Source organism: Rhea americana, unplaced genomic scaffold, assembly GCF_003343005.1.
Source record: "Rhea americana isolate MKP2758 unplaced genomic scaffold, rheAme1 scaffold_339, whole genome shotgun sequence".
In the NCBI taxonomy this organism is placed as follows: domain Eukaryota; kingdom Metazoa; phylum Chordata; class Aves; order Rheiformes; family Rheidae; genus Rhea; species Rhea americana.
The window spans coordinates 454390-481977 of NW_028186467.1; the positions used below are offsets into that span (position 1 = coordinate 454390).

General features: G+C 40.2%; 1 protein-coding gene across 4 annotated transcripts in view; it reads right to left on the bottom strand.

Moving 5' to 3' along the window:
- Positions 1-16503: 16503 nt before the first annotated feature.
- CASK (calcium/calmodulin dependent serine protein kinase) overlaps positions 16504-27588 on the bottom strand; it is a 218202-nt gene continuing 207117 nt past the window's right edge. For all 4 annotated transcript variants that reach the window (XM_085311301.1, XM_085311303.1, XM_085311300.1 and 1 more), the window contains 3 exons: positions 26378-26580; positions 23944-24027; positions 16504-17972 (listed from right to left, as the gene is read on the bottom strand). In XM_085311301.1, coding sequence (XP_085167427.1) covers positions 17796-17972; positions 23944-24027; positions 26378-26580 — 464 coding nt within the window. In that variant the 3' untranslated portion in view covers positions 16504-17795. The remainder of the gene's footprint in view (positions 17973-23943; positions 24028-26377; positions 26581-27588) is intronic.

The following is a 27588-nucleotide window of genomic DNA, read 5'->3' on the forward strand; positions in this document are numbered from 1 at the left end:
CAAGGGCTGCCTGGAGCACAGCTCCTGCTTAAGTGTTTGTAGTCTCTGTACAGGTAGTTGGTAGGGGAGAGTTTGCACTGTGGGGCCTCTTGGGGGGTACATGGCTCCAGGCTCCTCAGGGAGTTGGCTGGACCTGGTTCTAGGTTGGGCCTCCTCTCGATTGAGATCTTCTTGCTGCTGGAAGCTTGTGCCATGAGTTCCTGGGGGCTCACGGGCACCAGCAGAGCTTTGTGGAAGATCAGCAATGAAAGAATAGTGATAAGGTTGAATTACCTTAGAGACATGTGGTCTTTCCCTCTCAGAAGTGACTTGAAAAGGTACTTAAGGCACCGTGGCACCGTGTGTCCCCTTGGGCCATTTCCAATTCCCTGCAGATCCACCACCAAGTTCCCATTGACTTTATGAGAGCAAGACAAAGCAGCAAAAGCGGACCTCTTCTTGTGCCCTGGCACCCGCACTGGGGCCTGCTCGGCTGCTCCGCTGGGTGCGGCGGTGCCACGCAGCTTGGCGCTGATGAACCGTTCCTGGTCTCCAGCAGCGCGTGCCGGGGAGCAGGCCTGTTCCCAGCAACATGCATGGCTGCTGCACTAGCCACAGCGAGAAGGAAAGCAGCATCGGCTGCCGGTTACTGTCAGAGCGCCTGGGATGAGCACAGCATTTTGGCTGTGACTGCAGGCAGGATTTTTTTATCCTTCCTCTGCCGTCCTGGCACAGGTGCGATAAAAACAGACAGATTCATTTTTGTCAAACAGTCTTCTATAAGGAAAAAAGCTATTTAAATCTAAAACAGCTTATTTATTAAAATCTGTTTCATATATGTTTTTTTTTCTCCAAGCAATATATAGTTTTCAAGGAATATATCGTTGTTATTTGCAGATTATTTCATGGCATGGCAGCAGCAGCAGAATGTGATGATGACAAATGTGACCAGGTCCTACTAAATATGCCGCACGTTATGTCATGTTATGCCATACTAACCAACTATGCCATCATTTGCTTTAACGGCATCTCACATGTCTTACCTCTAAAATCTTGAATGAATGCTGCTACTAGGGCCAGAAAAAAAAGTCAGGTTGTCTGTGACCGAGCACATTAACAAGACTGTTTGATGATTTCCTCTTGAAAGCAAATTAATTGCTTTGTGTGCTGGTAAACAAAACATTTATTTTAAGGTCCTTGAATTACTTTGGAAGGCCTTTTGCAGGCTACTTAAGTGGGAACAGGAGTGCTTATTTTATATGCTAGAGCAAATGGCAAGCTGTCTCGTTACAGCATAAAGAATAGGCACTTTGACTTAGAGCCTAAGACAGCGCTTGCATCTACGTTAAGTAGCAACTGCTTTAAAACGTGTTTATACGCTTACTTACAAATACGCTTTTGTGATATTTCAGCTACATTGAATCAAAATACACGGCTTAACATAATGTGCTCTATGTGTTCGTGTGACATATGCAGTCCTCCATTACTGCTATAATGTCATGAAACAAAACTGAAAAAGGAAACAATTTAAGAAGAAACCTTCCTGCATTTCCCTAACCCCCCCCGCCCAGCTCTTGCTCTTTTTTGTTATAAGCAATTCAGCACACAAACTCTAGAAATGTCGAAATTGCCGTGGTCTGGCCATAGCGGGCATCAGCTGTTTCCAATGCACAGCCAAAGAGGACCGTGAAGGCCGGCGCTGCCACGTGCAATTGAGACCCGCAGGCGTTATTCCCCCTGTGGAGAGGTCCACCGAGGCTCACGCTCCACCGACGGCGCGGCTTCGGCAGGGACAGCATGCGGGCTGAAAGCAACCAGCCGTTCTTGCCCTGCTGCTGCCCTCCTTCACGCACTGGTGAGTACCCACCAGCACGTACCAAGGAGAGGACATTTGAAGACAGGCTTTGGGCACTGAATGACTGAAAAAAACCCAGGTAATACACTAACGCAATGCACGAAGCTTCTCTGCGTGCTTGCATCTGTGGTTGCCCAAGAGAATCAGGGAAATAAATAAATTTTTAAAAAAGGGATCAGCAATTCAGCCAAGGTGCCTTGGGCCAGGCCCAGGCCAGAGCTGGTGGCACCAGGAGTTACTGCACTCGGCCGCAAACAGCGCGGGCCACCTGAGCGCGGCGGGCGAACGCCACCGCAGACGGCCCCTCTCCGTAGCCCTCGCGGCAAGCAGCTCTAGCGAAAGCCAGAGTGAGCTCAGGCAAAGCGGCTGCGCGCTCCTTGACGTCCAGAGCTGAAGCTCATGAAGAGCTGGAGCCTCTCTCCTTCCATCAGACTGCGCTGGCTGCTTTTAGCAGCATAAAGCAGCATCTCCTGCGGCTTCACCACGCATTCCCGGGGGCAGCCCAGCTTGGTTGGCAGCGCACTGACCAAGAAGGTCTACTGCCTGATGCCGGGCACCTGGCAAGTTTTAGAGGAAAGCTAAATACGGGAAAACCTGCACAGCCCTTGTGGCGATGGTGCCCCAGCTCCCTGCAGCTAGACCACAGCTTCTTCCCCAGTGAAGAAAGATGCCAGATGGTTTGATAAATGCCTATTTGACCCATTCCATGCACTAAATTCAATGAGTTTGGATTTCCAGGCTATTTATGAATCCATTAATCTTCTTAAATGCTAAATGCTAAATACATCTGTGTATTATAAAAGGCTGCTTTCCAAACCTGGTCCAGCTGAATGCTGTAGAGGCGCATTATGCTAAGGATGCCTTTACAGAAGCAGCATTTCATCCTGTCAGGAAAGGTTTAGCAGCAGAAGTTTGACACAGACGATAGGATATTGGGCACAAATGGTTATTATTTTATTTTTTACTTCCCACAGGTATGGATGCCTTGTGAGTGAATTGCTTTATAACCTGCACTTTCAATTTCTGCTCTGAAATACATTAAAGCAGAAGATTTTCTTACTGTGTAGTTGTTAGCATGGCTTTCAAGTTAATTGTTGCTTCAAAGATATGCTTTCTTTTTTTTTCTTTTTTTTTTTTTTTTAATTCGCAAAAGAAAGTAGCGGATTAGATCTGAATGTGAAATGTCCATTTTAGCAGGGATTGCACTGTGAGGTGCTGCACCTAATACTTTGCTATGTGACAACCAGGTCTAGAAGTGCATAGTTCTTGGCTTGGGCAATTCTTGCATCAGTGATCCTTGCATCAGTTCAGATCCTTGGGCATCAGTAATTTTCAATGATGTCTCGTGTAGTCAAATACCCTCTGTGCTTGCCCCAGGAAGCTTTTTCCCCGTGCTACCATAAATACAGTGGTGGCTGCCGAGTGAGCGTGCGGCTGGCACCGTGCTGCATCTAATGGGCTTTGTGCTTGCCTGCAGCACCGGGCTCAGACCTCGTTCGCTGCTGCTCTGAAAGCCTCTGCTCTTCCCTCTGAGCTGAGAGATGAGCATGGCGCGTTTCTCGTTGCACGGGGCCTCTGGCATGTGAGCGCTCCGATTCGATCAGGAAAAGCCCGTGAGTTCATGCGTCACCCTTGCTTTTCTTCCCTTTCCACCGTGTTGCACCTTCCCCACAGCTCTTTTTGCTCAGCTTAGTATAATGAGCACCATCTTTTCCATGTGCTTACCTGGCTCTGCAGCCTTCTGGAGAGGACAGCAAAAAAGGCTGCTGCTGCAAAAAAAATGAGTTTTAGTGCTGGGAAAGCTTGGGTTAGATTAGAAATGCCCAGTTTGCTCTTCATGATCCTTGTTTCCTGGGTCTTAGCAAAAGGCTTGTTTCACTGCAGTGCTTAATTATGTGGGTAGATGCCAACATATCATAACTGCAACTTTTTTTCTTTGTTCTGAGCCTTTTGATTAGAAAACAAATTAAATTATAAATCTGTCTTTTGCATGAATACTTTGACTTCTTTATTTTCTGGGGCTGGAGCCTACTGCAAAACTGCTTCAGCTGGTAAACCTGCTGCTGCTAGTTGTGAGTCCACAGCTCAGAGTCACTTCACAAATCAACACCATTTGCAAAATCTGTCTCTGGTCTGCAACCACCTTCAGGGACATTACAGAACCTTAGATCAAGTCCAGCTTTACTGAGTACAACCTTCCCCTACAAGTGAACCCTTGGGGTCTTCCCTGAAACCAGGTGACCATTTCTATTGTGATTTCCTGCTTCCCACTTACTTACTCTGTATTGGCCATCCCCTCTGCAGAAGCTGGGTAGCCCTCCAGAGCTCAGCAGCGCTGTGTCCTGCTAGAGCAGGGGCTGCAACACACACTTGCCTCTGCTCAGAGTCCAGCTGCATAATCAACGTAAACTCATTCTAGAGAGGGTTCAGCCTAGGTGGTGGTAAGTCATGCTCCTATGGCCAGGGAAGGGGACAGTGGGTGCAAGTGCCTCTTCTGATGCCAAAACCAATTTCTACTGGCTTTGGGCTGTCCATGTTATTGGACTGTTGTCTGAGGTAGAGCTCTGAAGCAGGTTCTACTCTGAAGCAAGTTCTGCTCGAGGAGGGTGCAGTGCTGCAGGAGCTAAGGCTGTCCTTCAGGCCTGAGGGCTGCATGGCTGGAAGAGCTGCTCTGAGGAAGACTGTGGTAGACAAGCTCGAGGGACTGGGCACTGAGAAGAATGAGCCAGGCCTAAAGAGGATTTCAGGCCCTTTAAGCCTCAATCAGCTCATTCTTTGGCATCACATGAAGATACTGCTGAAGGATGAGCAGATCTAACAGGACTGTTCCACTGCAGTCTGTCTGCCCCAGTGTTGTCCATATCCACATGCAACAGCAGAAGGGAGACATCGGAAGTACACAGAGCACCTCATCCCTACTCGAGGACACAATATTTGCCATGCACCCTGATGCTACTCCCACAGAAGCACACGGGCATAAAAGTGACAAGACACAGTTGCATTCAGATCCTCTGGTGCCCTGTGCTCCATACAAGGGTGTGGGTAAACCCTCTAATGGCCTGATAGTTCCGTGGTGAGCATTTCATTGGTATTTACTTGGATATCTTTCAGTTGAGGTGATGTGATTCTGTGTGTATGAGGGAGGACATTGTCCTAGTTCTCACCCACAATATCCTTTCAGTAGTGTCCTAGCTGACAAAATCATTGCCTTGCACTGAATGTGAATCTCAGTCTTAGGCCAGGTATAGAAATACTTCCTCTGGACAGAAGATGAGAAAGGAGGTTGGAGGAAACCTTAAAAGAATTGTTTTTGCTGATTGATTCATTTTGGTTGCATTTACTGCCTATAATCTCCAAAGGTTGAAACATCTCTTGAACATCTGCCAAACTAGTATCTGTTTGGATTAACCCTGACATCAGTAAAGCCCCAGCTGGGAGGGTGATGGGGTTGCTAGCCTGAACCCCCAGTGAACTTTCCTCCCCTGTTCTGCCCTCAGAGGCAGATGCTGGGCATCTGCTTTAGGGAGTGAGGTGGGATGTTCATCTGAGCAGCCTGGTGTTAGGATGTACCTCCTCTCTGAAGGCCATCCAGAGAGCTGTGTTCCCAGACTGATGTGTCTGACGGCCTGGAAGAAGGCAATTTGTTTTAATATACAATACCTATTAATATGGTACTTTTCACTGGTGCAAGTTTTTTTATACTCACTAATAGATGCTGTTAGATTAGAAGGGAGAAGGGGTCAAAGTAAACTGAAAGAAGAAATGACCTGCTTTCGTACCTCATTCTTGGTCCCAGGTTTATATGTTGTGTTCCTAGAGGTCACACTAAGGTGTCTAAAATTAACATTGGCTTTATGTCCTTTGTATAGTTTCTTTAAATTTATAACTACTGCCAGTAACTTCCCATGAAATACAGCTATTAGCTATTTTGCTTATCTTGTGGAGTCTTACAGGATCTTTCTACTTGGGAAAAAAAGTCAAGTTCAGTGCAGGAAAAATCACTTTCTTTGTGAAAAAGTGAAGAAAAAATAACTTTTGCTATGATGGCAGAAAATGCTAGCCAGCTGGGACTCTGGAACTTATTGTCGTTTATAAAATGGGTTGTTATGTATGTAGCTAATCCTTGTCTTTACTACATCTGGCTTTTATCCCTTAAAAAATGAAATACTGAAATTGATGAATTTTTCCTTGATTTTTTTTTTGTAATCATAAATTCAAGAGGAACAAAATGAAGTGAGTAAAAATTTCTTATTCCAGAAAATTGTTATTCCTCTTTTGGAATATACAAACCCATGCAAGAAAATAGCCTGTAATGGTCACTGTTGCCTCAGTGTGGACTTCGTAAGACAGCATCAGTTTGGAAAAGGAAAAATAGATTTCAGCTGTATCGGGCATACCTTTTTAAATGTCCACTTTTGAAGAGTCAAGATAAGGTTACACTAAGGGGTTTGCTCCACAAACATTAATATTATTTATTCCCTCTGTCTCCTTGCCCCTGCCATCTGGTAGGGACCCATAGAGTTCAAAGAACTTGCAGTGAATTTAAACTTCAAAACCTCCAAAAGACTGGTTTGAAAAGAGCTTTATGGAAAATATTAATCATAGAATGAAGGCCATGAATTAAAAAAACAACGCAACACAAATGTTACTTTAAAGAAAAATGCATGTAGTTAATTATGTAAGCATAACAAAATAAATAATCCTAATGCTGAAAATACCTAAGGTGTAAGATGAAACTAATGTTGTGCATTAGCTTTAGCTTTTACATTGCAAAGAAGCACCGACAGGTCAGGACCTAAATGAACATAAGACCAGTGTCAGGTGATCTTCGTCCTAAGGCAAGGCTATTCTTTTAGACTCTACTCTCTTTTATAAAAACAAGTACAAATGTGGCAAATAATAGATATTTCTCGACAGACTAGATCTTACCCAAAGCCTTAATCTGTGATATTTTTGGTGTGGTTAGTCAAGCCACTCTGATCTTGTGCTCTGTGGTTAGCTTTAGCCTTGAATGTGAAATGTTTACTACTTCTTCAGTTTTTCTCATCTTTGACCTTTCACCACATCCTTTGATGATTTTTTTTTTTACTTCCCTCTTCACCTGCTTTTTGGCTTAAGAACTAATTTCTCTTTGTGCTTGTTCAGCACCTGAGACAAGGGAGATATTGTCTTGTGACTGGAGCCTCTTGATGTGGCTGTGGGCCTGCAACGAAGCTAGTTCAAGCTGTCTTTCTTCCAGCCTCCTGCCCTCAAAACATCTCTTTCCCCCATTGCAACTGCTTGTTCCTGTTCCAAGCTAAAGCTTGCTACTGCCTTCACTGTGCTGCTACAGCAGGCTTGTAATGCAAATTGGTTTATTAAAATGTCCTAGCTGAAAAAACCAACTGCCTCCTTTTTGATAGTTAGGAGCCCAACTACTTTCCTAAATTTTTGTGAGTTAAATAGGACATAAGCGTTTAAACTGGGGATGAAAAAAAGGAAAATTTAATTGCTAAATTTGATGATGGCACAATCTAAATTAGAAAGTTTGCACTCAGTTACTGGTTTGTACTGTATGATTTACTCAAGCTAGCATGGTCTGGTGCCAAGGTGCAGGACAGATGTTCTCTTTTTTTCAGAATTTGAATATTTACAATTGAATTTAAGAAACGTAGCAGTAGAATAGGCCCTATTCTGTAGCTTAAGCCACAATACAAAAATGCTATTAATACTATTGTTACAGGACTTTTAGTGCAAAGACCTTTTTTTTGTTTGTTTGTTTGTTTGGGAAATTACATCTTTGTAGCTCTTCCACCTCTTCCTGCATCTTCCTTGAAACAAGATATCTGCATTCTCCATGTTGACTTTAATTAAAATAATAAGCAATGAGCAAAAATCCAATAACTGAGTAGATCTGGCTGCAGGTCTCATAAGAAATGAGGAGGGCAGTTCTGAGCAAGGACACAAGCATTGTATGCAAGCTGTGGCTGTGTGGTCTCTAAATCCAGCAGTAGGAGATGGAGGTCATGGGGAGTGGGTCCTGTTCTTCCTGGCTCCTGGGCTCTCATATTTGCACAACGGGCTGTGTCATGGTGCAGGCAGGGCACGGCAGCAAGGGCTCCCTTGGGCTTGGCTCCATGGGCTGGATTGCAGGCATTAATATTCAAGTAACTTTTTTTTTTTTTTTCCCTGATTCGCTTAGACTGTGTCTGGCTCACAGGCAAGGCTGCTCTCTATCTGCAGACACAGATAGAGACACGGGCTTTAACTTTGTTACTCAGCCAGGGCAGGCTGGGGAGGCACACAGTCCCGCCTGGGAGATTACAAGGACCTTGCATTTGCCTCAGTCACATCAAATTTTATATAAGGTGTCTTCCTATGACATGTAATTTATTAGCTACAGAAAGGATGTGATACTGTAATCCTGCACGGACACTGAGTTTTGTTACTATGAGAAAAATGGGCTTATAATTCACTAAGGACTCTTGGCCCTACACGGTTTATGATATACTCTTACCCTCAGGAGAGGAGCAAGCTAGAACTGCACTTACTTACCCTGGTTTCATGTGTTGTTTACTCCAGTGTGATGGGCTTTCAAGCCAGTATGAAAGGTATTTCAAGGGACTTTCATTTTCTTGGTGACACTCCAGGTTCAGCAGCCACTCGTTGACTCAACAGACTTAGCAGGCGAGATGTGCTCCTGGAAGGAGGAAAATAATGATGATGCCTCTTGATACATAAGAAAATGCCATCTTTACAGTAGCTGCCACAGTGCCCAGTCTCTGTTGTATTTGGCAAAGGGATGCTGCAAGCAAGGAAACACTGAGTGCCAAGTGGGGTGAGGGGCTGCTGAACCTGCAGCAAACCGTAGTGCACGCACGTAGCTCAGCAGGGTTTTACTTCTGGATTTCTGATCATGAAAATAAAGCTGAGTGCACAGGGCCAGGAGTAAACAAATGGGCAAGTGTGATAAATCACTAACAAAGGACAACTAGCTGCATGCTTATAAAACGGGATGAAGTTGAGAGTAGCAATTCCTCATCACATTGAATGACTGTGTCTCAACGTGCTGTGATAAGAGGATATATATCAGTAACTATGTAGGCAGGCACTTTCTTGATGTAGGGATTGGCAGAGAGACAGAAAAGAAAGCAGAAATAAATGTTAAGCTTTCAATGAGATAACACTTGTTGAGAATACCTGCACTGAAACTGGTGACTATTTTAATAGGCAAAAAGTAGCAGTGAAATTTGCAGATGGAGTATCTTTCTTTAGGCCAGGAAGGCCATAAGTAGGCTTGGATGAATTCCAAATTACCTGAAAGACAGGTAATTTGGGGCATTATGGCCCAAAATAGTTGTTGACAAATGTAAGGTAATACATCTTGGAAGACACAACACAAACTGTTCATAGGCATAACTAGGCTCTTGAGGAAAGAAAGACCTGAGAATTGCTGCAAGCAGCAGGTAAAACAACTGTCACAAGCCAAACAAAACAGTAAGTGATAGAGACTGGGACAGGAAAAATACCAAATTATAATGCAGTAAACTATCATGCCTTTTAGTAGTATGTCCTCATCTGGAGTATGTTCAGCTTAGGTCTTGGCCCCTAGGAAAAGACACAGCAGAAAAAGCTTTGTGACAGATGTAAATGAGATTAGTTACAGGACTAAGATTTCTCACTAGCCAAGGCTGAGACGACTGGCTTCGTTCCGAAGGAGAGACCTAGAAGATGGTAAATCTTGTTAGAGTCGCAAACTTTGTCTCGTGAATGTGGTTGTTAGCAAGCCAATTAAGTAACGCTGCACAGGCCACGCACAGCGTGGGATACAACTGGCCACAAATACTAATTGGATTTAAGCTTGGTTTTAGAGACTGAAACAGCTCTACTCTGTGCCACTGGGCAGCACGACTGTTCGTCAGAGGGGACGTGGAGGTCTACTTTGGTTCAGAGGGCTCTTGCACTTTCTTCCTTTTAGTTGTGAGTTTATAAACAGCCGAGCTGGGTTCCCCTATTCTCTGCGTAAGGCTTGTCTGTTGGGGGGTCCCCAGGCCCTGCGGACAACCATTGTAAGTGACTCAGAGTTTTGGACACTGTGACACCCAAGGGCCAGCTCAGGACACACCTGGCCAGTGAAACACAGAGAGCAACTTTGCATCCCAGTCCTCCTGTCCATCAGGACTGCGGTATTTGCCTATTGATTTGTTTAGATCTAATCCAGCTGGCTGATATTGTTCAAATCCTCTCTGAGAAAGCAAATGAGGAAAAGAGACCACCAACTATTTTCAGTTACCACTCTATGAAATACGCCTGTCTCTACAGCAGCTACCTAAACCCACGCTGGATGGAGCAGTGAATGTTACTGCGAAGGCGTAAAAATTCCTGCCACACCTTAAGTCACTCTATTTGGGGCACGCCTGCCCGCGAATGTCTCATCACCAGTGTTCAGCCTAATGGTCAGCTTTTAGTACTGGAGGAATTGCTGTTGCTGCTATCCTGTGCTGCCCAGCAGCCTTTCCTATGCTTGATACTCTACAAACACAGTGAGTGTCAGTTCCTCATGCCCTTAGCTTATAATCTAAACAGATAACGAGTGACAAGGCAGGAAAGGAAATGCAGGCAGAGAGAGGTGAAGTGACTTACCCCATGCAGCCCAGCAGATGAACAGGGGAGGTGAACACAGACGCCAGCTCTCACGATTCCCGAGTCTGCTGCTCCACTGACCCACTGCGTTTTATTTTCTCTGCAGGCAACCTACCTTTCACTTTGTTGGTTTAATTGTACCGTATAATTTCTACCAACAGATAAAATATGAAGCTAAATCTGGTTGGGTATGAACTCTTCAAGTGAGCACGCAGACTATTTAAGTAAGATTCAAGGAGTGCCAAACGCTAAAAGGCAAAAAAAACTGAGAATTGGTTTTGGTTTAAACTCTGCCTTGCTCTATAGATTGAATCTGTAATTTACAATCACCTTGTTTCTAATCTCTGATATCCAAACAGATGCTTAATTTTATTTTAGCAGAGCATTTTCTGTAGCTCTGGAAGTTTTGCGCTTTTGTTGGAATACAGCGCTGTCCCTAACCACTTACCACCGACCGTTGCTGGAGATGGAGGCCAAAATTCTCAGTGCTCTTCTCTGCTCCAGCAGTCTTGCGACCAGTGTCTTAGGGGGAGGCTCTGCTCTCAGCCATGCGGGTTTCCCCAAAGATATCCCCAGGGAACACAAACTTCCCTGCACAGAAGCTGTTAAGATTTGTCTGCCCCGGCCAAGGCCAGACCCTCTTCCAGAGGGCAGCAGCCACCATCCCCGACTCTCGACCCTGAGAGCCTGTCGGACTTCTCTGAACTGTGGTATCCTTCCCTCATGCCTGATTTCTCCCCGCAATCAAGAACACAGTTCGTGAGACTCAGGTAGGGAGGCTCCAGTCACTGTGGTTAGTCTTAAAAGACCCTTTCTAGCATAAGACTATGCACTGGACACCAGAGCTTTCACAGCAACCCGCCTGCTGCAAAAATGTGAGAGGGCAGGAATGAGAAAGTGAAGAGCAACACCTCCACCGATCTCCAGCTTTCAACTTAATTGTTTCAAGGATCAAAACCAGGTAAGTACGTTGAAAACACAAAGCTAGAACCAAAACCAAAGCTGCTTGAAATTACTGGGAGTCTTTTCACGGCTTCGAATGGATTAATATCGCACTGACAGAGTACTCCAATCGACCAGCAGTAGGAAAACACTGAATCAAGTAACACACGAGAAAGCTGAAAGTTTTTGTGCTGTGCCTGAAGTCTTGCTAATTTAAAATCACAAATTGTAACAACATAATGTGGCTAAAGCAGTACCCTCAGACTGCCAGACTGCATTACTCTCTGCCAGCACTAAACCCCTTCAGACGCAGACCCCGGCAGCGGAACACGTTCAAGCTGCTAAAACAAGCAAGCTGTTTTCCCAGAAGCAGCAGAGATACGGAGGTAGGATCTCTCCCCAGTTTCTCTCATAAAACTTCACAAATACTCTAAAGGCTGCACTGAAATGCTTATTTTGATAGCCAACAGTGAAAAACAAAATATTTTACTTTAGGAGACCACCACGACCAGATTACTTGTGAGTTTTTGAGGCAAATCTTGCTTTTTATGTTGTACAGAGTTTCAGTGTATGTATTTTTTCTAACTTTAAACATGAAAAAAGCCTATTTTGAAAGTTTTCATAATCAATATAAAATAATACTGTGGAATTTATTCTCTTTTGCCTGCCGGATAACTTTAGAAGTCTTTACTGATTTATTACATCAGTTTTTACTGATCTATGTTTTTGACACAGAGCTGTTGCTTTTGTTCTATTCACCTTGGTAAACAGAAATGGGTATAGGACAGTAAGGACATGCTTAAACAACTAAACTGATGAATTTAGTGAAATAGGGCTGAGTTTGAAAAAGACTTTTAAAAAACTTAATTTCTGGGTAAGCCTAGGATGAACTCTTTAGTACTTAATATTATGTGCTGCAAAATTGCTGCAGTTTATAGTTTTCACAGTTGATTAAAATATTCTACCAAACTATTTATCAGTAACTTGGTCTTTCTCATCTCCCGTTGGTTAATACGGACAAAATCATTCAAAGAGCTTTTGAACAGGCATTCAAAATAATATAGAGGGGAAAGATAGGTTTGCAAACTGTTAGGAAAACATACCTAAAAATCAAGTTTCCAAGCGTGATGCCATTCCCCACCCCTCAGTTACACAAACATGGACCCCAGTATAAGACAATTTTGCTATTTCATGTCCTTTGAAATTTCTTCTCATACATTCAACAGATTAGTCCAAGAGCAGGTCTACGCACGGGTTAAGGCCATGGAGTTCCCCCTGCTCGGCTGTCTTTTAAAATCCAGTCATGCTTGTGATATATTCCCTGGTCTGCAATTGTGGCATTCAGCACAGTCAACATGTTATCCCCACTATTTACAAGACTTGCTGCACTACCACAACCATTTTGTGAAAAACTGATAGCAAAGACTCCACCTGGCTGGCTGGCTGGCAACAGAGAAAAAGACTCGTGTTTCAGCTTTAAGATGAGCTACAGTCAAAAACACAAGCAACTTCCTCCCTTCCCCATGGGTATTTCCTTTATGGGGATGGAAAAAATAGCTGTGCTACTAGTAGATCAAGTAATCTGCAATTGCTTTACCTTGCTAATACTCATCATGAACTGTTTTGAGGATACAGTATGAAATATGCTACTAATTCAAGTCTCTTTCACAATACAACAAGTTCAAGGTAGATATTAGTCATAAGGACATATGATAGAGGTGTTCCCAAATTTAATTTGCTTGTTACTGATCTTCCTGTGCCAGTTGCTACCAAGAGATACAGCAAAGTACATCGACACACGCACACGGACACCCACTCCTTTATATTTTTTTTTCCTAGAAAGAGAAGATTAAGACTACATAAAAGTTGCTTGCGATTAGCTCGCTAACTCGCTAAATCTTTACTGAGTTTACTGCTAAGGGAGACATACTTCCCAGGTAAGAATTGAACATTTATGTAATACACAGGTTTGGGGAAGAGGCTTTAAAAGCCTTTAACTCTCAGGATAAATCGTAAGAAGTCAAAAGCTTCTTTACTTGTTTCAGTACAGCTTTCACAGGATTGCAGCAGAAGACCGCATCTCACTCTTTCTGAATCACTTACATGGAAGAAAGTAAAAATTACTGTTAGATGTGCTAACAGCACTTATGGATAGGTGAAAAAAGTATGGTAAATATTGAATGATGGAATTTGCTTAGCATTTATTTCTGTACTGTTAGAAAAAATACACCCTGCTCTAACTAAAAAGCTTGTACAGTCATCCTCATGGTAGGCACGTAAGGCGTAAATCATTTGGAAGAAGTTACTTTGGTGTTGTTTGACTATGGTGAGCTATTGCTGTGCAAAGATACCTTAGTTAATAAGTAAGTAAGTATTTGTTGTAATTTGAAGCAGTTTCCTTGGTGAGAGTTCTGGGTTATCTCATACCTTGTTTCTGTACCTAGTAGTACAGAAATGAGTTTGAGTGGCTTATTAAGAAAATGAATATGCCTTAAATAAAGATGATTTTTTGTGATCTCTCCTTTAGCTAAGACTCTGTCCCTTTAATGTACATAAATAGCTGACTGTCACTTAAGTCAATCTAGAAATGTAATTTTCTTGTGGTTTTTAGAAAATCATCTCTTCTACCGAGTATTTTAAGACCTGAAATTGAGTTCCAATTGCCTTTGTTAAAGATATCAAGGACCAATCAGTGAAACAGAACAGGACCAGAACTGCTGGCATCAAATATTTCTATTCACACTTGCAAAAAGCAATGTTAGCTTTAGCAATATTCCCAAATATTCATACAAATAGTAGTAATATTCTGAAATAATTTTCTTTGAGCAAAGAATAAAAATGGAACAAATACTGAAGTTAGTCTATAGATTAACTTTTTTCTAATGGCTTTAGTACCCAGTTCTTAAAATATACACTCCAATTCAGTGCTGCTTAGGCTGTTAAGTTTCATCTCCTAAACCACCCTTTCAAAATCAGTCGAGTAGCCTTGGTAACAACTCACTTTCTAAAGTAGGTAGTGATGTTTTTGTCTAGAGGATGGTGGTACAGCATCTTTCTTGACCCAAATCAAATACAAAATGCTAAAATACACAGACAAATTCAATTTTGGCGATGAGCTCAAAAACGTCCTTCTGACTTTCAATAATTGCATGCTTTTTAAATGAGTTGCATGACAGTGGCCAGGATTGTCTAAACTAGGTGACCATTTCAATACAATAATCTTATCACTCTGAGACATTGAATAACCTAGTGTACTTTTATTAAATAAATGGAAGCAGAGGTTAATGAACATTTATTGGACCGATTTAACACTTTGAAATCACAGGCAGTCAGACTGAGAGGCAGCATACTGATAAGATCAAGTTTTCTTTACAAATCTATGAGCCCCTGTACAAAAATAAAGTATAAAAGGGGCAAACAGAAATGTTTGTTTCTTCCCAAACCCAGGGCCACTTCTGAGGTCACATTCAGCATAAATTTAGAGAAATCCAAGAAGTGCTCTAAATTATGCAGTGATATTTATAGTACTAAGAGGACTCTTCTCCAATTGGAAACTGCTAAAAAAATTGTTACAATAGCTCTGCACCTCCATGAGTCTTCCCCACGCAGGGGAAACTTCCAGTTCAATTTACGGGAGCTTTTTGTGCTCTATATACCATACAAATAACACAGATGGATCAGAAGTGTTTGGGCAGGAGTTAGGGGAGGTATGGATCAGGCAGGCTAAGGAATTCTGGGTTTGCTCTATAGATTATGGAATTGTGCTGCAACTGGTTCACAGAATTAACTGGGCTGTACGGTTTAGTTGTTTTAAAAGCTTAGCTGGATTCTAAGTAAATTTTTTGCTACCTAAGGTTCTTACAAGGAAAACAGTCTATGGTAAAAAGGAGGCAGAACAGTACACTAACTGATGTGTTTTATGGTTTTGTCTCTTAATAAAAGGTTATGCAGTGAGAATATAAGATCCAAAGCTCTCCAAGTCAGAGTTTTTAACCGTGTAATATTAACAGAATGAATAACTCCACTTAGAGAAGAAAAGCATATTAGTTATATTAAATCACTACCTAGTTTCATCTACATAAGGCAGAAGCACCCTCATGGGCCTATGAGTTTTCTTTCCTTACAGGCTGAATATACAGAATCTTCAAGAAATTCACATTAACAGAGTCAAAAGTGTGTAGTCAGACCATGTATGGCGGGCTAGACCCTAGTTATCAAAACTACTTTACCTGTTTAATGCCATGAACATTTGAGATGCACAATGTGTCACTGAAACCAGATACCAAGGCTTACCAGAGAAGTTTGTATTTCTAACATCAGAAACACTCCACTGCTTGGTTTTCGGTAGGTCTTCTCATCTTTGTGCTTTACTGGGAAAAAGAGGTAGTTTTGAGAGTGAATTGACTTGTCACTTTGATGAGCTCAGCTAGTGTTTAATACTACCATTGCAACAAGATCTGATCTACAAGAACACCTGCTAAGATTCATCCGGAACTAAAATGACACAACACTAGTACTTGAAAAAATACCTGTTACTCACTATATAGTTAACAGTTTGTACCTACCCCCTTTTAAAGGGGCTAAATCCAGAACAGAGGAGCAGCTACTATTAATCTGATAGGTTCTTTCTTATTCACTGGCTTCTTTATGCTTGGCCTATACAAGGTAATTTCTCATTATTTTCGTTGCCAGTACTCCATAAATTCTGAGGTCAAGGGGCTGGGCTAAGACTCTTGTTGTGGGACTCGGTCACGCAGCGATTCCCCTCGTAGCATCAGAGAGTTCTGTACCTCGGGCAAAGCTTTGGCTCCAGCTCCCTTCTGTACTACCGGCTGGGAGCTGCGTTGCGATTGCTTCGCAGAATAAAAAAGTTGTCTGATTTGGCTGTCCTGGAAGTGTAGTTGCACCTAGATTTTTCCTACGGATTTGACAAGAATAGAGGTTAGATCACCTCATCTGGAGGAGGAGGAGGCAGGAGAGAAGTAATAACCTATGCACTGTGTGATAAAGGTTTAACAGGGAGAACATTTTCTGACTACATAGTCACCGATTTGTTCTTGAAACTCCCTGAATAAATCTGTGATGAAATGAAGGACCCAAAAGCGTTTAATTGTTGAACACATAAAAGGAAGTATATTTAAAATAAAAAAAAAAATTGGTCAGACTGTAGAGTCAATTACCATTTTTAAAGGAATTTACAGGGCTGTTGTAGATGAGTCTTTTGGAATAGTCAGTTTATCGCAATGCCTGAACTGGTTTCTTCATTGCACATTATTTTCTTTTAAAATGTGTGCATCTTTAAACAATTACATACATATTAAAAATCAGCATTTCTTTGCTTAAACTTAATTAAAACGTTAATACTCTCAGACAACACAGATCTGAAATGGTGAAACCAGTAATTGCCCCCTCCCACCTTACAACAAATTAAATTGAGACAAAATTACAAACACATTTCACTACATGATTATTATTATTAATAAAAATCATTTTTTTATAAAGTTGCCCAAAATGCAAGGGATGTGCATAGGTTTACAACTTAGTCAGAATAATATTTTACTTTATTCCCTTGGGTACGTTTTCCCATGAACGGAATGTACTTTGCTGTAGATTACAGGTTTTTCAACACAGATACACCAACGGCATGAACGCTTGCGACTGTCCACATGCATTAAGAGTCAAGACCCAATTTCAAATTTCTAAAGTTTTACAGAGTTCTTCAAAGAGACAGTATCACATTACCTGGATGTTACACAAAAATACTTAAAAATACTATTCAAAAAAAAAAAAAAAAAAGGAGCAAAGAAAGGCCTTTAAAATTTAGGAGTTTGTTTTGTAACTGCTAGACTAATTATTTCAAATAAATAAAGGAAAGCAAAGTATTCAGATCCATAAAATCAGACTCTAAAAAGAATGTAGTGTTCCACCCCCAAGTTAAGGTAACAGAATCATATTATTATTACTATTAAAATAGATTATAGAAAGCAGCATCTATTTTGTGCAGTTTTCAGGGGCCTTTGAAATAAAAAGCTATGATTTCCAAAAATATAACATTCCAAAGGACTGAATAACACATATATTCAAAGATACAGTTTATTAAAGTTTAGGAGAAATGATTAAAAAAAAGATACTGTCTCTTTAAATTAGCGTTTAAATTCTTTTTCTTTTTTTTTTCTTTTTCCTTTTTTCCTCCTCCTATCTATTAGGACATGACAATAATTATAAATTTAGGTCACACTACATCTAGGTAGTCTCTAGGGGCCCAGACCTGTTGACACGAGGTCAGTAACGAAGAGGTTTTTCCATGGATGAGGTGGTTCCCGGTAACGGTGAGATCTTTTTTTCTTTTTTCTCCCCCCCTTCTCCCCCCCACCCCGATAGCGATCTGCTGCCCGGCCTAATAGACCCAGGAGACGGGAACCCACTGCGATGCCGTACAAACAAGCTCAATGGCTTCCTCCAGGTGCCTGATTGTTTCATCGATCTCATTGTTGATAATGGTTAGATCAAAGTAGTGCGCGTACGTTCTCTGCAAGATCTCAGACTCCTTTTGCAGGCGCTGAAGAGATTCGTCCTATTCGACGATCAGGAAAAAAAAAAAAAACGGGAGAGGTAAGTTGGATCCTTTCGCGCTGCCGCAGTTTCCTAGCTGCTGCTTACAGAGAATAAAACAGGTAAAATAAATAAATAAATAAAATAAATTTTAAGTACGCTGGAATGATTTAGAACCCCCTACGTAACTCTGCGGAAAATACAAGGAAGAAATAGCGCAATTTCTGCCTCGAAACTCACATTCAAACACAATTTGTTAACTGGCAGCACTTGGGACAAAACTCTCATCTCGGATTAGAAAGGCAAGGCACGGGAGGAAAGCTTAGAAAAGCAGCACGGACACGGAGCAAGAGAGCCCACATATGAATATAACATACAAAGTGCACGAACACAAGCCGTTCGGCCTAAACCGAGGTAAGAACCCTGCGAGCAGGCTGGGGTATACTATCAAGTATCAGCTGTTCCCAGTTCTGGTACCGTTTTACTGTTCAACATCAGTCTTTCGGGTTTACTTCCTTTAACATCATTTACTGTTAAGGAACTTCCCTCTCGTTCCACCGCAGTTCCCGTTTCAGATCACGCCCTTTCTAGCATTTCATCGTGCGCCGTACCGTCCCAGCTCTAGGAAAGCGGCAGTCAGCTCCGTACTCTCACGGAGGGGGCTATCTGGTGGGGGCTCTGCCCGATTCCCTACTGCCAGCAACGCTACAGCGACGCGCTTTGCTGGATAGCGATTGCAGAAAGCAATACAGAAGTATGACTTTGAATTCTCCTCTTGCAAATTCCCTTAGAAATACAAAAGATCATTTGCTATAGTCTGCAGATTGCCGCTTTCAGGAATTTTGAAATAGCCAGAGGAAAGTAAATAATTCTCTCCCTTCCCACCTGGTTTAGGGTGGATATGGGGCAAACTACATATGACCAGAATTGCTGCTCTGTAGCATTTAGGGTTATCCTACTCGTTCAGACAACAAGGTTGCGCTTCCTGATTATAGTAAGAGCATTAGGCTGCAGGAAGCACAGAAATGGTGTCTATAGCCCTTTTCGCATGAAATTAATTTTAGGAATAGAATTTTATCTGCTTAATAAGAAACCCTTCGGTTAACTTTCCGAGCATTTGTAATTACACTGACAAGCAGATGTGGACCGGTGGCTTTCAGGTCCTCTGAAGGGAATAACCTGAGCTGAGACAGTTCTCCTTCCCTATATGATGAAACCAACCACTTCCTGAGGAGAAGTTCTGCATCAAAGTTACGGTTCTGCTGGTTTCCTGAAGCTGCAACCCCAAATGTAGAGGAAATATCACCTTCTTTTGATAATAACCAAAATTCCATTTAAACTAAGTCACACAAATACTCCTCGCATGAACTTATGCATAGGGGATGTTCCTTTTATGGAACAACACGCAACTGCAGCAATGCTTGGGGCTTCTATAGAAAATATCAGTGGATTCAAATTTGTTTTATGCTATTCTCCAATTGATCAATACGGATGAATATTAGTATTAAATATTTCTGAGGAATATTTTAAATGGTACCGCGCCTTTAAGTTAAAAACCTAGACAAAGTGAACTGGCAACTTTTCAGGGATTTCCAAAGATAGACAATGGCTTATGTCATTTGATCTTTTCTGTTTAAACTAACCTATTAAAAAAATCGTATTTGTCAAGTAAAATACTTACAGTGCTTTAAACATCTCATTAAAATTAATTTTATTTTTTTAAGCCCATTTTAGTAAAACCATTTTGTACCTTTAAATGACTTTCAGTCTTGTGGCACAAGACTAACACTGTCTGAAAAAAACCATGAAGGCTCAGAACTCTTCACTAATATGTAGCTCTAATTGCTATTCATATTTTCCAGTGTCATTTTTACCTACAACATGTATGAATACGAACTTTTCTCATTAAAGCATCTGTCTCACTGTGATTGATAGAATAGGAATCTGAAAAATCTATCTCAGCTTAAAAAAACAATGGGTAGGTAAAAAAAAAAAGAATGAGAGGAAAAATCCCTTTAAATATTAATATTTAGCTTGCTATCTTAGATGTCACAAAACTAAGAGTTTCAAAAATTTCTTAGATTTTATTATTTTCCTGACTTGCTCCCAGTTTACTAGGTTCTAACTGGGTTGCATTTCAGAATATCTAAATTTCCTAGCCTGTTGCAAACATAAAACATTATTTCTGTCCCATACTCTTAGAGGCAGTAATACATCTGGGATAGGCCACAGCAGCAGTTCTCAAACAAACTCAAAGTTCTAAAAATTCTGTAGAAAGAAGGCAGATTAGTTCTTGGTCTTTGTTTTATTCTGGGGCCAAATTTTACCTATGTTTGCGACAGAATATCTTTTTGTACATTCTGAACAATGCTGGACTTAGCTTAGAGGTTTTTCTAAGTGTAACTATTAAATGCCGAAATGCATCTGTGAAGCTAACATTTCTTCAGAAGTTAGGCAGTAGTAAGTTCTTTCTAATTTTTAAAAATTCCTTAATTAAATCTTGAATAGCGAAGAATGCAGAATAGTCGCCTAAAGAATATTCTCTAGAATTCATGCTTTTGTTAGTGTTAAGAAATAAGATATTTATCAAAATATTCAGATAACTGAAGACAGACAAATGAATGGCCACTTTTTAATTTCACATTCGAGAGCAGAATATCTGTCTTTTCTCCTCCCCTCAGCTCTCATGTAATAGATTTTATATGTCTATTTAGTTGCAGAATGTCCATTATTTGGAACAGACCTTTCTTCCATATAACTAAAATTATGTTCACTTTGCTGATCTTCTTTCTTCCTCCACCATAGCTGGGACAGAAAGGAGGAAACATTACTACATGAAATTTCTCCTATATGCATAGTGATCATTAGTGAAATCTTCAGGCTCTTCTATCTTTGACAGGTCTCTCTTTGTCTTCTTCTTCTTTTTTTTTTTTTTTTTTTTTTTTTCTTAAAATATCTTGGACAATAGCTGCCAGTTATGACAGCCAAGGCACAAAGGACTAATGTTCCCGTATAAGATTGCGAGCAAAGTATTAAGATGCCATCAAGCCTTTGACAATTTTGCTCCAACACCAAAGATTCTCCTTGATTTAAACAGCTTGATTTAAACACTGCAAACATCGTAAGAAAAATCCTTTCTACTGCATGGCTACAGGAAGGGAGGAAGCACAGCTAAAAGGGAGAAGAAGCTACACATGGTTCAGGGAAGATCTAAATCACGAAAGTGGAGCCTTCAGCTCCTCTGTTTCGCTGACTGGCCGACGGATGTGGGGGTGTGGGGAGAAAAAACATCTGAGAGACAGAGGAACTACTCCTGGGTTTCCTAGCGTGCCTTCTTTTCTCTCTGCTTTACCACACTGATAAACTGATTTAAGTTTTCTTTGCCGTGAGACAGGTAGGTAGACCATGGGAGATTTCCAATATGACTTCAGCTGGTTTTGTCCTCAGCAGAACTGCTCATAATGCATTGCGATATTAAACCAGAAAGCAAAATATTTTGTCTCCTAACTCCTACAATGTGATCCTACTGTGTATATTGGAATATTCTTTTTGCTTTATGACAGGCTAAATTGTTTCAAGAAAAATATTTTTAAGATCAGGCCTTTGCGCTGCTGTTACCATGAAGCCCAGATGTACAGTTCTAAGAGCAGGAATTTTACTCTCTAGCTCATTTTTACTAGGAAATAGTCCTTATTACATATATTTTAGCACAGATGTCTAAAGTCTTACATTAAATTTTTATTCAATAATGAAAGTAATGTTGAATGAGAACAAGCATATCTACATTCTAAAACTACTAAAATAACCAGGACTACTTTAGCTCCTAGCTGGTACTTACAGGCAATTTTCTGCACCATTTTGGCAGCTATGTACAATTAGTACGAGTGCAGGAAAACGAAAAGAAAAGCAAAGATGAAATTCAAGAAAAAACATGAGAGGGAAAGGACAGTCATTTACAGAAGTGCTTTCATAAGGTGCTTGTAAAATAAAGTCGGATAACAGGATAAACAGAAAGGGATATTTATTATGCATATGAAGCTTTCAAAAAGGAAGAATGAATGAGAAATATGAAACATGCACTCTAGATTCATGTTTGCTGTCTCACAAGCTGCTAATACACAGACATAATTTGCTTATCTCTTCATGCAGTACAGTAAATCTTGGAAAACAGGACACTGGATTGAGGTAAGGTCTCTTGCTACTGCTATTTCTGCCCTGTCCTTTCTTTCAGTTTAATTGATTCATAAATTAGGATGATTTATACGTGTGACCCATGTTCAGCTGCCTATATGCCCGAGTGAATCCCTGTGTGCCCAGAGACTTTAAGCACTAAACTTTAAAAAAAATAAGATGACATAGTCCGAAAGCATGAACCCAAATATTTAGAATGTAATACTTCTTTATTTTGCTAATATGCTTTGACATGAATAAACATCTCCCACCAGTACTAAAAAAGGTATATTTCTCTCCTCAGTGTACCGTGGAGAACATTTTCTCCCTTATATTGACTATGCCAAATTTCTCTGTATTCTATTCTACAATTGGAAGATTAAAAGGCAAGTACCACTGGCAGATAGGTAAGGCCAATGTTAAGATTCTTTGGGAGTTGAGACACAGGTATGGATTAACACGCACAAGCAACTACATAATTCTAGGGAAAACCTGGGCTTATTTAGCGCTGCTGTAAGCAGAATGGTTGTCTAATGACTGTTTTTCTTTTTAAGTGATGCAGTGCACAAGGCAAATTCAATATAGGGTTCTAGAATACAAAATTTTGGGATTAGAATACAGTTGGGGCATTGGTTCCTAGGACACAGTGAAACGACATAACTTAATGGAAGTGAAAAGATCCTTCTTCCCTCTCCCATCTCTATTTCTGGCTATGCACTTTCGCTGCCTGCTGTGGCACTGGTGCTCATCAGATCCTTTGTGAGCTGCTTTAAAACTGAGCTGAAGTGACTCCTTGAAGGATCTGGCAAGTGCCATGGCCAGTGCAGGTCCAGAAGCAAGCTAGAGAGAACCACTCCCATTAGCAAGAGTCAACTACTGGAATAGTTAGAATTATTAAGGCAGAATCCTTTAGGGTATCTGTGTTTAAGTAGAAGCCCATCCTATTCCTTATCTTCCTGCAAGCCTCTGCAGTGATGTCATGGTTTCATATTTGTCATGTTATGACTAAATTTCTACAGAAACAGACAGGCTCTAGAGACCACGATCACAGTGACTTTTTTTCCCCCCCTCTCATGATCAATGAAACATCAGGGAGATTTGGAATAGGTTCAGGGTCAAATTCAATTAATTAAATACCTCAGTAGCAGGGTTCAAAACAAGATGAGCAGATGAAGTTTTTGGATAAATATCATTTGCACTGATGTGACCTGAATCTTGAACTGCTTGAAATCAATGGATGCTCTATAAAAACTAAGTAGGAAATGGGGGCCTATGGAAATTCAGGATGTGGATCTGCATGAATACTTAACGTTATTCCATAAGGAACTACCCCTCTGGTCAAAGCTTACTTCTAGTTCTTAGAGAACAGCCTTTGAAATTAGTAAGTCTATTCCTGATATATATGTGCTGTACAGAAAAAAATATTTCAACATAAAAGTGGAACAACAGCACAGTCATGCACACTCATTTTTTAAGCTCAGGCCAGCTGTAATCTGGTATTAGCACTGCAACTCACAACTGAGTAACTTGTGTTAATTATTTGTCAAAGATTTGAAAATGGATCCTTTGGCTAGAGTAGAGACTGAAATAAAACAACACATATTTTTAACATATATCCTCCAATTTGAAGCTCATATTTTGAATCAGAAAAAACAGTCATTAAATGACAAATACATCTCAGTCAAGTTCATAATGTTGTTATGCAACTTTCCTTCTGACTCTCTGTTTACAAACAAAGAAACAATTGAGAAGTCTTATCTGCACATTGGAATCCCATCCTTAATTCTGTCTCTGGTAACACATTAGGTTGTAATATGTCTTACCTCATTAATGCCCGGGGTAATTGTAGGTGCAGCAATAAAAACAACAAAAGGAGCAAACTCTGCAGTTCTCAGTACCTTCAGCGCCTAGGTTAAAAAAAAAAAAATCAGATACTTTAGAAGAATCTCCAATTAACAAGCTTAGTCAGAAGTGCAAAAGATTAAAAAAAAAAAAACATGATTTATAAAAGCTAGTATTTATTTTCAACTGATCTGAAGTCATGTACTTCATAATGCAAACACTTCACTTTTAGTATCATTCTGATTTTGGGGGGTTCAAATTGTACATTCGTCATTAAAGTGATTATTAAGAGTTTTCAAGACAGTTAAGGCTCTAGCGTTTTCAGAGAGGTTCTTCCCACAGACAGTACAGACTTCTGTTTATATGAAAACTGAATAGTTAATACTAGTTAAAAAAAGAAAAATCACAGCGACACCATAAGTGGTGGGGAAAAAAGAACTATTTAGAATAAATGTTGCTTAGAGTACCATTTTTTCTAGTCCAACTCATTCTGCTTGTTTTTACTATTATTTTTCTGGAACAAACAAAAATATTGTGAAATGAGAGGTACAAAGCTTTTAAAAAGCATGAAGGGTACTGAACATAGCACTAACGCAGTAAATGCAGAACAGAGCTCCTCTGAACCAAATCTCTGCAAAAGGAACGAGATTTCTCATTGTAAGATGACTCAGCTCATAATCTAATGAGTGACGCAAAGAGCTACCGTAAGTGAAACTTTACTCCAGATCCAAGCCAGACTGAAGTGTAGGATATCAAGTAAACATACCTCAGCTGAACTCAAATGCCTGGATAATATAAGGAAAGACTGCTAAGGGCCCCTTTTCATTTTTTTCCTCCTTCTGCTTCCTGTCCTGTCCAAAGTACGTTTCTTTTTCCCTCCTTTTTTTAGCTATTTTATTTATTTATTTTTTAAACCCATCCTGTTCCCAAGCTAAAAGGTTATTCATATCTGCTGCTTGAAACCCTAGAGATACTGCCAATGCAAGCTCCTCCAAACAAAGAGATAAACTCCATCTGTGAAAGTCAAGGAAACCCACAAAACTAAAAATACCATACTAAAAACAGGTTAACAGTGTAAAACAATGAGGGATATGTCCACGGCCTTAAAAGAGTTGAGACTGATGCAGGAGGAAGTCAGTTAAGAAATAAGTTTACTAGAGAAGTATTGGAGAAGTGTAGCAAGGAAGGCAGTTACCAAATGTAAATTGTGTTGACTAAAATTACTGCTTATCACTGCACCTGACTTTGCATTTCCATAACAAGTAAAAAATTGTATTGCCATCAAGAATTAAAATGGCACCTGAGAACTGCACTGCTTCTGAGCGCAAGAGAAGCAAGTTAGTTAAACTATAAAAGCTCCTTTACCTGAAAACTGCTAAATGTGTGATTTTATTTTCTCAAAATAGTACCACACCAGCATACTATATGAATTGTGCTGAATAACTTAGTCAGGTATCTTATTTCTGTTATGAAATTCTTACTAAAGAATTTTAATTTCTTGAATCCACTCAGAAGAAAGAGAGGTGCAAATTTAAATAGACAATACTGGTTACAATTTTAATTTTGATCAGTGTTTGATAATCTGCAGACCTATTTTGTGGTTGGCAAGACAGAACAGTTACTCCAGAAAAGAGTTTCCTTATGAATTAAATTTTTTTTTCTCTCAATCAAGAGAGAAAGTTTATTTCAATCTGTCTTTCCTCCCATTTTCTTCAATCTGCTATAATAACACAAGCATCACATTTGCTCATATTTTTATTACAGTAACAAAACACAGAAGTACATCCTTGTGAAATGAAAGTCATGACTACATGTGTGTTTCAAAAAAAAATGTATCAGGGTTTTCAACTGAAGATTTTATACCATGACTGAACAAACTATTGATGTTTCTTGAATTCCTTCCTTCCCTCTTCCAGAAAGCTGTAATACCGTAACACACAAAGGATTATAAAGTAACCACATTGATCTGGTCATTCTGCAAACATCATCATTATCAGTGTATGACCCCACAGGCTTTCTGATTTGAAGCTAAGAGGCAGTTAGGAAACTAGATTACCCTATAATACAGGATCAAACGAGAAAAATTTCAACATACTAAAATCTTACTGCTGGCAGCCATTGACAACCAGCTATTTTGAGTCATTTCACTGGACAAAAGTTTCATATATTAAAAGTTTACAAAATAAGTTGATTTTCAAGTAATAGCAGTCCTCTACCAAGCTGAACTATAAACATTTTCTGCTGTATGTTCTTTTAACCTGATGACTAGCAGAACTACCTTGGTGCTCCAGGGACTTCTGTCCCATATTGCTGTATGCGTGACTTACATAGAGAGCAATCTATGAAAAAAATAGATGTACCTCAATAAAAAAAGGGTCAAGGATTTGTGGTCAGTCCTGGTTTTATGTAAATTACCTGAGGTTCTACATCAAGTATTGCAATTAGTCCCTGCTCATGGATCTTCCGTATTGTTTCCAGTTTTGTCCCATACATTGCATCCTCATGGCTGCCATATTCCAAATATTCATTGTTGGATATATCCTGCATCATTTGGTCATGTGATACAAAGTAGTAATTTTTCCCATTCTCTTCATCCTTCTTTGGAGGTCGGGTTGTGTCTGAAATTTCAAACAATACAAAAGCAATATTAAGCTTAAATATGGCATTTTGGCTGGTCATTCTGCTACATCTCCCCCAAATGTTATTTTGTCAAAATACTTCTCTAGTTTTCTTTATATTCTTATGAGATTTTCTTCTCGTGTGACTGTTGTAAAAAAAAAAAAATAAGTTGTAAAAATGTTGTAAATATTGTAAAGAACTCATTTGCAATTTTAAAGTAAAGCACTAACAAGATATAAAAATTTCTTACTAGAAAGTTATTTAACAATAGCTTACTTTCTGAATACATTGCTTTTGCAGATCTACGTGATACAGGCCTAAAAACCCTTTTAATTAACTACTGTCAGGTGTGCACATGACCTTTAAGAACAGGCTTTCAGCAGCTAGATACTCTCTTCATTAAGCATGCCTCCAAACTCCACACCCAACTAAAGCATATCTCAAACACTGTCTTCTTCTTCCATGGACTTGTGAAAGAATGCAGAAAATGCAGTCAAAATCCATTCCTGAGAGCTGCAGAGAATAAATTCATTCACGTGGACACATCTGAAAGAGAGGTCAGGTTCCCCTAATACTTGAAGTACATGCAAGATATTTGTATTATCTGTTTCAGATATCAAACCTAAGGGAATATTTTGGGTCCCTAAACATCAGTTTAAAGTGTTATTTTAAATGCCCTAAAATACCTCATTCATCCACACAGGTCTGGCAGATATGATACAGGACGTAAAGAACTGGTTCATCATATTGCTGCCCTACAGCAGCACAACCTGAGAGGGCTTAGGTGAAAAGCACATCATAAAACATTTATTATTCTTCCTTTAGGTCTTTGTAATGGAGGACAGATAAGCTGGGTTCCTAATCCCCATAAAATCTTGTCTATATAGGATAACATAGGTGCAATGCACATTATATGCTTTCAGCACCACATTGTTAAGTGTCTAATTCAGGATTTTAGTATCTAGATATAGTCAGTAGAGCGATATACTCTGTAGTTTCACATTACT